The 15,749-nt window shown below is 35.9% G+C and overlaps 1 protein-coding gene across 1 annotated transcript in view; it reads left to right on the forward strand.

Annotated features, from left to right (window-relative positions):
• AMMECR1 (AMMECR nuclear protein 1) overlaps positions 1-15,749 on the forward strand; it is a 110,382-nt gene that overhangs the window by 40,024 nt on the left and 54,609 nt on the right. The window contains exon 2 of the mRNA XM_066249562.1: positions 13,059-13,169. Within this exon, the coding sequence (XP_066105659.1) occupies positions 13,059-13,169 (111 nt within the window). The remainder of the gene's footprint in view (positions 1-13,058; positions 13,170-15,749) is intronic.

Genomic DNA, 15,749 nt, shown 5'->3' on the forward strand with positions numbered 1-15,749 from the left:
ATTTTTGCCCAATAAGTTCAATTAAAAAAAATTAACAAGGAGCTAGATACAAAAAAAGACACATTCATACAGAATAACACAGACAAGAAATCGTGTCTCATTAGAAACAGTGTGAACAAGACAATGGAATGAAATCTTTCAAGTATTAAAGGAAAAAGAAGAAATGTACTGTCAATTTCAAATCCTATCTCCAGTGAAAATACTTTTAAAAAATTAGAGCAAAAAGAAATATAAGTGAAATACACTTTTCTTGAACAAAAACTGAAAAAAAATTGTCACCAGCAGACCTGTACTACAAGAAATATTAAAGGAAGTTTCTTTAGGCTGAAGGAAACTGATGCCCGATGGAAACTTGGATCTCTATAATGTAATGAAGAATTCCTGTTAAGTGCAGTAAGTATGGTGAAAGTAAAGAAGACTTTTTTTTTCCCTCATTTTAAAATTTCTTTAAAAATTAAGTGGTTGTTTAAAACAAAATTACTGGTTCATCATGGAATTTATATTACATATAACAGCAGTCCCGAGGGATGATAGGCATGAAATGGAAGTATGCTGCTAAGGTTCCTATGCTGTGTGAGTAGTGATGTAATACTACTTGAAGGGAGATTGCAGTAAACTAAAGATTCATCATATACAAGCTGGAACAACCACTAAAAAGAAGCACAACTAATAAGCTAATAATGACAGTAAAAATACATACTAAATGATAGTCATTTAATCCAAAAACAGAAAAAGAGGAATGAAGAACAAATGGGAAATACAGAAAAAACAAATGTAAAATATAGTGTGTTCGTAAAGTCATGGTGCACTTTTGACCATGGAAAGCAACAAAAGACTATAGAAATGTGACATCTGCACCAAATAAAAGGAAAACCCTCCCAGTTTCTGTAGGATGATGTGGCAGCATGTGCGCATGCACAGATGATGACGTAACACCATGTATAATACAGCGGAGCAGCCCACGGTCATGCCAGTCGAGATGTAGACAGTACAGAGGAAATTTCAGTGTGTTCTGTGGCTCGCTAAATTCGAATCCATGACCAAAGTGCAACGTGAGTATCGTGGCGTTTATAACGAAGCGCCACCACATAGGAATAACATTACTCGGTGGGATAAGCAGTTGAAAGAAACCGGCAGTTTGGTGGAGAAACCCCGTTCTGGTAGCCATCAGTCAGTGATGAGTCTGTAGAGGCTATACGGGATAGCTACCTAAGGAGCCCTAAAAAATCTGTGCGTGAGCCCACATCGAACTGCACTGAATAGGTATGAAACTAGGAGAGTTTTCCTTTTATTTGGTGCAGATTTCACATTTCTATCATCTTTTGTTGTTTTCCTGTGACCGGTCAAAAGTGCACCATATTCCCGGCCAGGGCACACAGGAGAAGCGCCCATCTGCTTCTCCACCCCTCCCCCTCTCCTTCCTCTCTGTCTCTCTCTTCCCCTCCCGCAGGGAGGCTCCATTGGAGCAAAGATGGACCGGGTGATGGGGATGGCTCCTTGGCCTCTGCCCCAGGTGCTAGAGTGGCTCTGGTCGCGACAGAGTGACTCCCCGGAGGGGCAGAGCATCACCCCCTGGTGGGCAGAGCTTCGCCCCCTGGTGGGCGTGCCGGGTGGATCCCGGTCGGGCGCATGCGGGAGTCTGTCTGACTGTCTATCCCCGTTTCCAGCTTCAGAAAAATACAAAAAAAAAAAAAAAAGTGCACCATGACTTTATGGACACACTGTATAAACATGGTAGACAACCATATCACAGTTACATTAAATATAAGTAGTCTATACACTCCAATTAAACGGCTGCATAAAAATGCAAGACCCAACTATGTACTGACTCAACAACCCACTCTAAGAATAAAGACAGGTTAAAGATAAAAACGATGGATGGAAAACATATATCATGCAAACACTAATCATAAGAAAGCTAGAATTGACTATATTAATGAGACAAATTAGATTTCAGGACAGCATTACCAGGAAAAGGGGGCTATTTCATAATGGTAAAATGGTCAATTCATCAAGAAGACAACAGTCCTAAATGTATGTTCCTCACAGAGATTCAAAAGTCATGGGGAAAAAAACAAAAAGATATATATAACCAAAGGAGTAAACAAGTAGATAATTATAGTAAATAAGTAGTAAATTAATAGAATGACTAGACAAAATATCAGTAGATAGAAAACCTGACCAACACTACCAATTGACTATACATAATTGATATTTATAAAAGACTGGACTTAACACTACCAGAATACATATATATATATATATATATATATTCACATTTACATGGTACATTCCCTAGGATAGACTGTATTCTGAGCCATAAAACAAGCCTGAATATATTCAAAAGAATTGAAATAATGCAAGGTCTGTTCTGTGATCAAAATGGAATTAAATTAGAAATCAATAATGAAAAAATATCTGGAATATTCTTAAATATAAGTAATTTTCACAGTATAACTCTAAATGAGTTATGGGCCAAAGAAGACAGTATAAGGTAAATTAGAAAATATTTTGAACTGAATAATATGAAAATAACACAGTAAAAATTTGTGGGATACATAAAGAAGATCTAAAGTCAGTAAAATTCCACCATAAGAAGTAAGAAAATAAAAAGAAAATTAGCCCCAAGTAAGAGTGATAAAATATTAGAAGAGAAGAAATCAATAAAATAAAAAACTAACAATAAAGAAATCAATTAAATTGATAGCCAGGTCTTTGAAAAGATCAATAAAATTAGTAAGCCTTTACCTAGACTGGTAAAGATAAAAGAGAGAGAGAGCAAGAAAATAACCCTGGATGGATAGCTCAGTTGATTAGAGCAGTGGTCCCCAACCTTTTTTGGGCCAGGGACCGGTTTAATGTCAGAAAATATTTTCACAGACTGGCCTTTAGGGTGGGATGGATAAATGTATCACATGACCGAGACAAGCGTCAAGAGCGAGTCTTAGACGGATGTAACGGAATCTGGTCATTTTTAGAAAATAAAACATCATTCAGACTTAAATATAAATAAAACGGAAATAATGTAAGTTATTTATTCTTTCTCTGCAGACCGGTACCAAATGGCCCACTGGTCCACGGCCTGGGGGTTGGGGACCACTGGGTTAGAGCATCATCCTGCTGTGCAAAGTTGCAGGTTTGATCCCCAGTCAGGGCACATACAGGAACAGATCGATGTTTCTGTCTCTCTCTCTCAAAAAATTTTAAAAGAAGAGATAAAAGATCCAAATTAACATAAATATCAGGAAGGAAAGAAAGAAGGGTTTTTAGAGGTATGAAAAGGATAGTTAGGGAATATTGTGAATAAGTTTATGCTAACAAATTCTACAATTTAGATGAATTGGAAGAATTCCTTGAAAGACACAAATTACTGAAACTGATTTAAAAAGAACTAGAAAATCTAAATAACCTCATACCTATTAAGGGAATTAAAATCATAATTAAAAATCCCATAATTAAAATCTAAGCTCCAATGACTTCAATGGTGAATTCTACATAATATATAAGGAACAGATAAACCAAATTTGAGGAAATGGGGGAGGATAAAATTTCTTCTCCACTCATTATATGAGGCTGGCATCACTATAAATACCCCAAACTGACAAATATATTACAAGAAAACCAAAGACTAATATTCCTTATGCACATTCACAGAAAAATCCAACACTAAATACTAATAAATAAAAACATGAACCTTGACCTTTACCTCACACTATACACAAAAAGTAACTCATGTCAGAAACCTAAATGTAAAACCTAAATTTGTAAATCTTCTGGAAGAGAACAGGAGAAAATCTTCATGACCTTTGGGTAAAGATTTCTGCTGTTTGACAAAAAAAAAGCATGAATCAGGAAAGAAAAATTGATAAAATTAAACTTTATCAAAAATTAAAATGTCTGCTCTTCAGAAGATACCGTTAAGACTATTGTCTCCCTCACAAAACAGTGTGCAGAAATGTGTTGTAGAATTGGGCCCCTGAAACCTGTAAAATGATGTGAATTAGTATTACTAATAATTCCATAGAAAAGGACTGTGCCACCCTAATAAATTCAATTTAGAAAAAAAGAAAATGAAAAGGCAAACCACAGACTAAGAAAATATATTGGTATCCAGAATATATGTTTTAAAAATCTACAACTCAAAAGAAGACAATCCAATTTAAAAATGAGTTAATCAGTTGAACAAGCACTTCCCAAGGGAAGAAATGTGAATGAATATTAACCACTTGAAGAGTTGCTTAATATACTTAGTGATCAGAGCTCTGCAAATTAAAACTGCAATGCAATATACGTACACATTAATTTGATTTAAAAAAAAAACAAAAAAACAAGAACAAGTGTTGGTGAGGATGTCGACAACTGTGACACTCATAATTGGCACAGCCCCTGGAAATTGGTACAGCCAATTGGCTGTTTCTTATAAAGTTAAATATACACCTACTCATGGATGGCTCAGCAGTTCTCTTTGTAAGTAGTTACCTAACAAGAATGAAAAAACTTATGTTCACACAGAAACTTGAATGCAAATATTATCATAGCAGCTTTATTTATAGAATCCCCAAACTAGAAGCAATCCAAATATCCATAAGCAGATGCGTATATAAATAAATTTCGGTATATCCATCCAGTGTAATACTACTCAACAGTAAAAAGAACCAAACCACATGGGTGGATATCTAAATAAAAGAAGCTAGACACCAAAGACTGCATATTGGATAATTTCATTTACATGGAATTCTAGAAAAGACAAATTAATAGTGACCAAACACAGGTTAGTGTTCTGCCAGATGCCAGGAATATGGGTGAGGCATTATTTGCAAACAGGCGTGAAGAAACTCTGTGGGGTGGTGGAAATCTCATACCTTGATTGTGGTTTAGGTTATATTTGTCAAAATTCATTGAATTTTACACTCAAAATAGGTGTTTTTATTTTATAATTGTACTTCAAAAAAGTTGTTTTTTTTTAAAAAAAGAAGCATTTTGCAGGTGAGGGTATCAATTCCATTAAAAAAACAACAACAACATAAAAACAACAGCAAAAAACCCCCCAAAACCTTGAGGCTTCTGGCGGCGCAGCAGATAAAGCAATGACCTGGAACACTGAGGTTGCTGGTTCGAAACCCTGGGCTTGCCTGGTCAAGGCATATACGACAAACAAGCAATGAACAACTAAAGTGAAACAACTTATGAGTTGATACTTCTTGCTACCTCGCCCTCCTTTCTCTGTAGAGTCGATAAATAAAATCTTGAAAACAATAACCCTCAACCTCTTGGATATTATAGTACAGAGAGGTTGAACTGTTTTCTGAAATGTAAAAGGATTGAGGACACAAAGGCAGCTTAAGCAGCCCTGATACAAAATAAGATCTCACTGGAGTCCTTTGTCCCTAGATCCTGCCTTTCTCCTTTCCCTAAAAATAAGAAGGGTTTGCTGAATTGCTATTACAACGCTGAGTCTATGCAGCTCCTTTCTCCCAAAGGAGCAAATAATCCAATCCAGGACCTAGAAACACTTACCTTCCTTAGAACCCAGGAAACGTGTGAAAAACAAATATATCAAAGTTTTATTGCAGGTCTTACTTGTTAACCTAGCACATTATATGGATCTCTTTCAGACGGAAACAAGATAAAAATTAGAATGAAGAAGCTGGGTAAGTCTCCAGCTCTTTTTATGGTAGTGTTTAAATCAATCAGCATATTTTTTTCTGGTAATCGGGTTCTCAGTGTAAGACAGGTGGTAGAGGATAGGTCATTACTGGGCAAGGGAAAATACATTTACCAAATCAAAACAAAACAGACTAAAACAGGAAGAAACACACGCAAACAAACCAAAACCTTAGTTGTCTTCATTACTTTGTTTAAAATGTTATGAATTCTCCCCATCATCTAGCATAGAAACTGTCAAGTCATGCAAGGCTCAAAACACTGCTCCAAAAAAATTTTTTAATGGCATAAAAAAAGATTTGACTGTGTTAGTCAATATTCATTCCAAAACTCCTGGATCTCGTTATCCTAGTCTCTTAGTTTAACTTATCTTTAGTTTAGAAATCTTAAGACTAGCGAAGGTCATCTGTTTTTGCCTGGTCTGTTTTATATATAAAAATAATTAATTATTTTTATTGTAAAAGCTGTCTCAAACCTTCAAATTCTTTGAAGAAATGGTTTCAGACTGGGAATTCTACATAGAAATTATTTTATTTTGGAAAGTATTGCAATTTGCCATTTAAATTTTATGAGATTTTCAGATAATAAAGATTTGTGGTTTGTTCCTGTGATCAGGAAAAAAAAACTACTTCATCCTGACATTGCTACCATATATTAAATTTAATGCTTACTGCAGTGTCAACGAAGAAGAAAAGATATAGACAAATATGATATTTTTTTCCAATGCAGGTAGTCTTTTTCATCTAATTTGGAGCTATAAAAAACAGAATAATAGGACAGACTATCTCAGTATATCAAGTCTGAGACTGATTTTTTTTTTTACTGAAAATTGTTGATTTGTTCTTGCTAAAAGGAAAAAATGGTTCTTTCAGCTCAAAAATTGGCAGAATCTAGTGAATCTTTTGAAGTATGTTTGTGATTTGGCTGGTTATGTGCTGGTGTTGATTATCCTTGATTTACAAGACACACACATACTTTCAACCTTCCAATTCGTATGTAAGACTTTATAATGCCTCTCTTCCTTTGGCATTTGCCAGCTAAATTAGCATTATTTAAAAAGAGAGGGGGAAAAAAAGAACAGAATGTTGCTATGATAGAATTTCTAGGAACACCAGGGTGAAAAAAAGTATTGAAAGATTGGTCATTCCTGGTTCCCACTTTCAGATATTTCTGGTTTTCTATACTAAGCCGTGCTGTCTGTTTATGCAGTATCTCCTTATTTTCCTGAGCCCCATGGAATACAGAGTATTTACAAAGGTTAGAGGGAAGACTGTGGTATAAGGCTATTATGGTGATTTAGTGTATTTTCCTTATCTGCAGTAAAGGATTGGTGTGGCTGAGAAAGTGTAAACTATATTGGACCATACCTCCTCCCCCTTACTCCTTTTTATTTCTTTACTTTCAGGGCTTCCTATCCATTTGAATTTCAAATTATCTGGAAGAGTTAAGCCTTATTCATTCATTAATGATTCATTCATTCCTTCATTCATTAAGAAGCCTCATTACATAGTGTGAATTACTTAAACATCAGGTGGTAAATGGAAATTTTGATATGGTGGAAATTTGTAGGTATTCCCTAGAACACCTGAGTTTGATGAAGGCTGGCTAGACAATAGGAAAAAATGAAGCAAGAAGGTTGAGAGAGCGTCAGAACAGATGCTGGGAAGCCATCAAAAATAAACTGGTGGGTTTTGCTATGAGCTTCTAATGGGAATAGTAGAGAAGCTTGTTGATTGGGTTTAGTATTTCTGGCTGATCCAGCATTTCCAGTTTGTCCTGGTATCTGCACAGCTAATCTCTCCAAGGAGGAGGAGATTTATGCTTATGCCTTACCTGCATGGTACTGTGTAGTATTTATGAGATTTTCTTATTCTCTGGTATTTTAGAAATATATTTGGTTTGCTATGCACAATTCCCCCCCCCATACTGGAAAAAAATTTAATTGGTTATAAGAAAATTTGGAGAATCAGCCAAGTTCTAACACTATCCAGCATGATGATTCTGCATTTAGTCTCCCTTGATTACTTTATGTTTTCCACCTGACCTATGGTGGCGCAGTGGGTACAGCATTAACCTGGAATGCTGAGGTCGCTGGTTTGAAACCCTGGGCTTACCCAGTCAAGGCACATATGGAAATCAGCTGCTATGAGTTGATGCTCTCCACTTCTCCCTCTCTCTCTCTCTCTCTCTCTCTCTCTCTCTCTCTCTCTCTCTCCTCTCTCTAAAAATCAATAAGTAAAATCTAAAAAAAAAATACAATGGTGAAGAAACAGATAATTTCTTCAAAGTTCTTTTAAATAATAACCTTAGATACATTGTTATATAAACTTTTAACTACATGCTAACATTTTTGTTAGAGATTTGCTATGGACTGAACTGTGTCCTCACAAGATCTTTAAGTTGAAACCTTAACCCCAACTGTGATTGTATTTGGAGATAGGACCTATAATGGGTCTCTCTGAGGCGGAAAAGCTATGTCGGGACAAAGCAGCCATCTACAAGCCAAGAAGAGAGCTCTCACCAGAAACAGAACCCTGCTGGAACCTTGATCTTGAACTTTCCAGTCTGAAAATTGGGAGAAAGTAAATTTCTGTTGTTTGTGACACGTCATCTGTTGTATTTTGTTATGGCACCCCAAGCAGACTAATACAGGGTTTCACTACATTGAGTACATATTTATGAATTGAATCTGTAGTTTATATGATTCGTAGATGAGATATATAATTTTGTATTGGAATAAGAAGTGAAATATTTTAACCTGATGCTGGAAAGAAGACTGACATTTCTGTTTTCCTCTAAGTTCCTAGGTTCTGGGGAATTATGGTATTGAGTTGGACATGATGAGTAATTCTGGTGGACTTTTAAGCTAAATAGTAGAAGAACCTAAACATAATTGAGCAGCAATTATTATTTAAGGTGGAAGGAAAACAACCAAGTGCTAGAGGGCTTCTCTCTTTACCTGTATCTGCCTACATTATTAATTTCCTTGTTGAATTTCTCTGTTATAGTAATTAGTATTATATTGGTGGGGATTGATATGATATTGTTAATGTTTCCACCTACAAACTTCATTCTAAACAACTTAATTCTAATGAAGAGTAAATTGCCAGTGTGGGGACCTTGCAAATGTCTAAGGTGTTGTTGTTTTTTTTTTAAACCTCTGTTTTTGCTATGATATGGCATGGGAAAACAAAATTTTATGATAAAATATTGTTAAGTCAATACACCATTTTCACAGTTGTACAACTCTCCCACAAACATATTTCTAACTTGTTCTGACGTGCATCAATAGGGCATTCTCAGAAAGGGGCATAGGAAGTGGCATGTTCCCTGGGACTGGGGAACATCCTGCTCAAATTTACGGTGCATTGCTTATCCCTACTGTTGCTGATTCCATGCAGCGACATTTCCCAGAGATCTACTGCTGTTGACCTGATGGTATTGGCTACCAGTTGGCAGGGAGGATTCACCTATATTAGGTGGTTACTTCCTGTTACTGTCTACAGAAGGGAAAATGGAGTTTCTCTAAACGTTTCTTAAAACAGTGGTATAAAATATTCAGGACTAAGAAAATTTCTTAAAAAGCAATGTCTGGTTACCGTCAGATAAACGTTTCCATTAATATTTCATTTTATTTTGAGCCTCTTTCTAGTTTGCAGTTTATTTTTCAATGTATGTAGGTGGCCTTAAACCATATGGTAAAAGTATTTCCCACAAACATTCCATCTCTGTCTTGCTATGAACTGCTTTCCTTATATCCTTGTCATTGAGGAGTTTCTCTCAATGGGCTCAAATCCCTTTTTCTACTTTGATCTGTCTCTGATTATGTTGATGTCTTGTGTCCTTCTGGTAACTCATACATGTTTTAATAACACATTTAAGAATGAAATTGCCTATTTCTCCCTTTGTGTGTTGCTATTTTTAGATAATACATATTGAATGTCCCCATATTCATTGCCCTGTACAAAGTAGTTATCACACTGAAGATCAAATATTTTCTTTTTTTTTTAGTGAGAGATATGCAGACATATAGGAAGGGAGAGAGATGAGAAGAATCAGCTCATAGTTGCAGCACCTTAGTTGTTCATTGATTGTATCTCATACATGCCTTGACCGGGGTGCTAGTAGCTGAGCCAGTGACCCCTTGATCAAGCCAATGACCTCGGAGTTTCAAAGCTGAGTCCTTAGTGTCCCAGGCTGATACTCCACCCACTGTGCCACCACCTGGTCAGGCAAGATCAAATCTTTTGTGCTCATTTATATTTATGCATTTCAGTCTACTTTAAAAATCACTAACTTCCCATTTTCCCCATTAAATACTGCTTTTAGATTTGGGTTTTTTTCTTTTAATTCTATATATGTATTCTTTATAAAAGACAATGGATGAGCCTTTGCAAATGAGTAATTAGAATCTCAGACTTGGAAAGAATAGTTTTATTGTGTCTACTTAAAGTCTGATTTCTTCCATCTTCAGGTATCTGTCCTCAACACAGTGGGGTTGTCAAGTAGGCATCCATCACATCTTTGACACAGATACTTCCCGCAATAACAAAGTGGAGGTTGGTAAGGAACAGGGAGAGTCCAGACAATTCTACATCTGCTTTCCCTCTTAAGAGGGCTCTGTGGAACACATATTCAACAGTGCCTGAAATTCATAGACTGTTACATCTGGAAGAGACCACAGTGCTGTGCACTTTAACACCTTCATGCTCTTACTTATTATGGAGTGCCTTTTTTCCCAGGCTGCCTGGCAAAATGCAGTATATCCTCTAGCGCCCTACTTCCTGAATACATCATTCCTTCATCAGGGATTTTAACTGTATGATCTCCTCCATTATATGTTCAAATGCCCTCCAAGATATTCCATAATATAGAATTTAATCTGTGTTTTTATTTTCCCTAGTTACCCTGCAAATTCCAAATGTTTGCTAGAGTAAAGAGGATTATAGTATGAGTGATGTGTATATATATATTTAGTGGGATAAATACAAAACTGAAGGTAAAGTACTTTTAAGTGACTTTCATTTCCGGTCTTTTTGATAGGAAATGAATTCACTCACACTTGCAGATTTCTTCTCAAATCACTGAGGAAGAAATAATGTCACTTAGTTCCATGTTATTGAGAAGCCATCATGGTATTTTAAAGACATTTTATATATGTTACAGTGTGATTCACTTTGTTCTGGGTCTGCCAAGAGACATGTCTCGTGTAGAGATACTTTGTATGGACACTGCTGTGGCAGAGGACTGCTATCTTACTATGTAATGGTTGCTAATATTGACTTCATGAAATGAGAAAGTAAAAAACAGTGGTAAGATTCATCTTCAGACTCAACATGTGAATTTTAGGGCACTAAAAGAGAAGAAATGAGAAAGTAAAAAACAAAGTGGTAAGATTCATCTTTAGACTCAACATGTGAATTTTAGGGCACTAAAAGAGAACATAATGCCATCTAATCCTTGTCATTTTGCTCTAATATTAGTCAAGAGCAATTAGAGAAAATTTCCAACTGGAACATTGGAACCTTATCTCAAATTAGAAGATGTTCAGTACACGGGGTGTACAAAACAGAAAACCTAGAATTTACATTTTGCTTTGTACTTTAGTACCTGTACTGTAGGTCATTCAGCACTTGAATATTAGCATCACAACTTCGCCTTTTACTTTAGTCACCTTTTCCAGTGCCTCTGGGTATTTGGCTCCTGGAAGAAGCTAATTCTTAGTACTGTTCCCTGGTTTGTGTACTGTTTATTTGGGAACATGTCTGCCATTGTGGCTCCTGTCAGAACTCAGCACAATTTCAGTGTTTGAGGTGGGTTACCGAGTGCTTCAACACGGTATCTTCCACCCAAGCCCTGATGACTGGCTAAAGAGTACTTTAAAGAAAGAATGTGACTATGGTTGACCAATGTCACCCTGTTAAATTTAAATGTCTAAATAATAATAATAATAATAATAATAATGAAAGAAAGAATGTGTTCTCCACCAGCATATTATTAGAAAGATATGACGTATGGTATGTCCCCCTAAGATTTAAATTTTTAGGAAGCTGAAATATATTATACTAATAATACTGTGAATACTCATATTAACATGAACCATCTCCAATGGTAGGATGTTTGTTTACCTTTTCACAAGATGTCCTAAAATGTGTAATTTATTTCATAAAACTGGCACATAAAGTTGCTTCTAATAAAAATAAATTTTTAGACTTAAGTTGAGGCTGTCAGCAGTTTGCTGCAGAATTCAAACAGTCAGTGTATTAAACTTTATTTAAAAGTATATTACTTTCTTGGTGCCATTATATCATAGTTGATATTTTGATTAGTTGATGCTTGAGAGATTGTACTTATTGGCAATAGTTTTATCTAAGACACAAAATAAATTTTGTTTTCAGTGCATCACTTTGTTATCATTTGCTGTTGTCCTTCACTTTTCTCAAACCTACTCATTTTAATAGGTCAAACTTGATGAAATTTTCTTCTATCCCAGTAGCTTAATTTATGGCATTTTAGAAATTGTTGATAGCACTTATTTCCTTTGCTTTGTCTGAGATTACTGTGAACGTGCCTGCCCTCTGTACTGGCCCCAGAGAACAATGACTATGTTTAGACAAGTTTGTATCTTTTATAGCACTTTTCACAGTACTTTGTCCTGATATATACAGTTAATTATTTGTTAAAAGTGGTGATATCCCCCTGATTTTCTAAACTAGACTTAGGAATCCATCAGTAGCTTGAGGTTTAAATAAGGAAATCAGATAGTCACAATAGTTAAGGCTCTGTAGTCAAGACTGCCCAAGTTGAAGTTCCTACTTTGTTATGTATGGACGGGGGGACTGCTTTATACGTAAAACAGAAATGTTAGTAATAACACCAGCCTCCTAAGAGTGTTGGTATCGATGCCATAGATAATTTGTTTAAAACATTTATTGTGCTGTCTAACATACAGGATATGTTCAATGCCATGTAGATGTAATTTTTGCTAAAATGAGTCCTATTGGGTTAGAACTGTGATGGCGAACCTTTTTATAAAAACCACCCACTTTTGCTTGCAGTACTGGTCAACCTTGTCCCTCCTGCCCACTAGTGGGCGTTCCAGCTTTCATGGTGGGCGGTAGCGGAGCAACCAAACAACCAAACGGCACTGCGATTGGCCCACCATGAAAGCTGGACCGCCCACTCAAGGGCGGGAGGGACTAGGTTGACCAGCACTGCAAAAGTGGGTGGTTTTTATAAAATGGTTCACCATCACCGGGCTAGGACCAGCCCCTTGAGGTCCTGTAATTTGGTGTTTCTTTCTTAGGCATCTACCCTTACATATAGTAAATACTTAATAAATACTTGCTTAAGTTGAATTGATTGGTTCACCCTATTTTTATCTTCCCTTACAGCCCGCTGTTTGTAACGTGGAAGATTGGTCGAGACAAAAGATTGCGTGGATGCATAGGTACTTTTTCTGCCATGAATTTGCATTCAGGACTCAGGGAGTACACGCTTACCAGGTGAAGACCAATTTTTGTTACCTCTGTTTCTACATTAAAAAAAAAAAAAGAACTTAGAAATTTGAACCTGATTCTTTAATTCCTTTTTCTTTACTGAATTGTCAACATTGCTGACTCCTTTCATGTTTAATTTGTTTTCTTCGACCATTTGCCATATCTCTGGTAAAATGTTATTGATAGGTATATTATAATATAGAACAGTGTGATTACATGTATTCTGCCATAGATGTGTTGAAGTGTTTCTTTTCTTTCAATATCAGATTATTTTGTATAACTGTAAAATCAATGACCAATGTCCATGGGTTACCAGAATTTATTTCCACAATAATAGTCATTGCATCTTCTCTATTAGGATTTAAAAAAAATTGTTAATGTTTATTTCGTCTTGCAATTTTGTTACACTTTTATGTATTTATGAAATTGAACCAAGGAACCTAGGAAGAAAGCATTGCCATAGCCTGGCAGTGTAATCACTCAGATTCACATTTTACCCAGAATTAATTGTAGCTTAGTTTGTTTCATCTCCTGCAAGGACATAGTAATGAATGCCTCATTACAGTTTTTAAGACTTTCTTATTAATTTCTGAACTCATGAAAAGCCATCTAGCACGCCATCTGATGTTTTTTTGTTCAAGTTTAGATTTCTAGCAAATTATGTTCCAAAATTATTTCCAAAGAATAAAATTCCTTAAATAATAAGCTGTTAGTGAAGGAATTTACTGTTTTTGTTCATATTTCAGGGTGATTATCAAATACAACTTCTACAGTTGTAATACATACAAATGTCCATCCAACAAGAGATTGGTCCCTGGTCACTATCTGTACTTGGGACAAGTTGCTTAAGCTCCGATATATAAAGCAATAATTACAGTACATATTTTGTTCTATAAACATAATAGGAATGTTAGGGGAAAGAAGTAATAATCAGTCACTACTTTGCTCCAGGATTAACATTATCGAACATTCATTATTTTACTATAGAATTACATAAATGCAGCTTATAATACCAGGGGGTAAAATACTGGTCACTGGGTTTAGTATTTTTTTATTTGAAGGTGTAGCTCAGAGCTACAGGGTTTTCTTAGCTTAATATGAAACCCAGAAAGAAAAGCAAAGGCTTGGAGGGTCATATTCATTATTAGATTTTCACGGGTATTAGAAATTCGGTATTTTGACTTGATTAAATAACATGCAGGCAGCAAAGGGGTCAAAACGCATATTCTGGAAATAACTACAACTTGCTAAAGATAGTGTAAATGCTTAGTCTAGACATGTTAGATTTTTCCCGCCGGTGTGAATTACCATGGACTCATTTTGAGAATTTAGCAAATTCTGCCAGTGACTACCTGTTTTAGACAGGTGCATATGAAATTACACTTTTAAAAGCTAAACAAAGCCATTTATTATACATTTCCTAGCATAGGTTTTTATGAGGAATACTGTCTGGTTCCTCAGTATTGCCTGAAAAAAAGGATTCTATGGCCAAATATATTTTGGAAGCACTAGTTAAACAAATTTAAACAGCTCTGCTCACTGCAGGACTTCTCAGAGGCTTTTATGTTTGCAGTGTTGTTCATCTCTAAGCGAGAGAGAAGGAATGCAGCACTTCCCAGACTTAAGCTCTTTTTATTCACTGTAGAACCCTTTTATCCTCCTACCACAGACTCTTATGTCATTAGTGTTTCAAGGAATATATTTTCAAAAAAATTAGTTCTGTTTCAATTTCTTTTTCTTTATAGTTGGGGAGTCTGAGTTGATAATATGGAAACCCTTTGTACTTTCTAAAGAAAAGTGCCAGAAATCCTGGTATCAAATATTATATACTTTAGAAATCTTTAGTAGTAGTAACTACAGTAGGAACTTGGTATTATTTAAAGAAAATATGATTTTCTGCCTGACCAGGCGGTGGCACAGTGGATAGAGCGTTGGACTGGGACACAGAGGACCCAAGTTCGAAACCTCGAGGACGGTGGTTTGAGCATGAGCTCATCTGGTTTGAACAAGGCTTGAGCCCAAGGTCTCTGGCTTGAGTAAGGGGTCACTCACTCTGCTGTAGCCCTCCGGTCAAGGCACATATGAGAAAGCAATCAATTAACAGCTAGGGTGCTGCAACGAAGAATTGATACTTCTCATCCCTCTCCCTACCTGTCCCTCTTTCTGACTCTGTCTCCATAAAAAAAAAGAAATATATATGTTTGTTTTGGTTTGGTTTTTTGGAGGTTTTTTTTTGCCTACACGGATAAAAAAGGATGAAAATATCTGTTTTCTGGATTTGTGGCTCTATCTCCAAGGGCAATTACCAGTGATTCTGAACTAATTGTTCAAATAGTTGAACTTGGAAATTTACCTACATTTCTCTACATGGTTACCATCATGTAGTCTATGGCTCTTCCTGTTTACTTTTCAACTTTTCCTCCTGTTTTTATACAGTTTCCTGCAGTTGTGTCTTGTCACATCAGAGAGATGTATATTTCTATGAGTATATACACATATATATACCTGGTTTTCTCATTTTTCTTTTGCTTAATATGATAATAAGAATGAAGTTATTTAGAAGAGATGAACAAAAGGAAACAAGTC

This window comes from Saccopteryx bilineata, chromosome X, assembly GCF_036850765.1.
Source record: "Saccopteryx bilineata isolate mSacBil1 chromosome X, mSacBil1_pri_phased_curated, whole genome shotgun sequence".
NCBI classification, from domain to species: Eukaryota; Metazoa; Chordata; class Mammalia; order Chiroptera; family Emballonuridae; genus Saccopteryx; species Saccopteryx bilineata.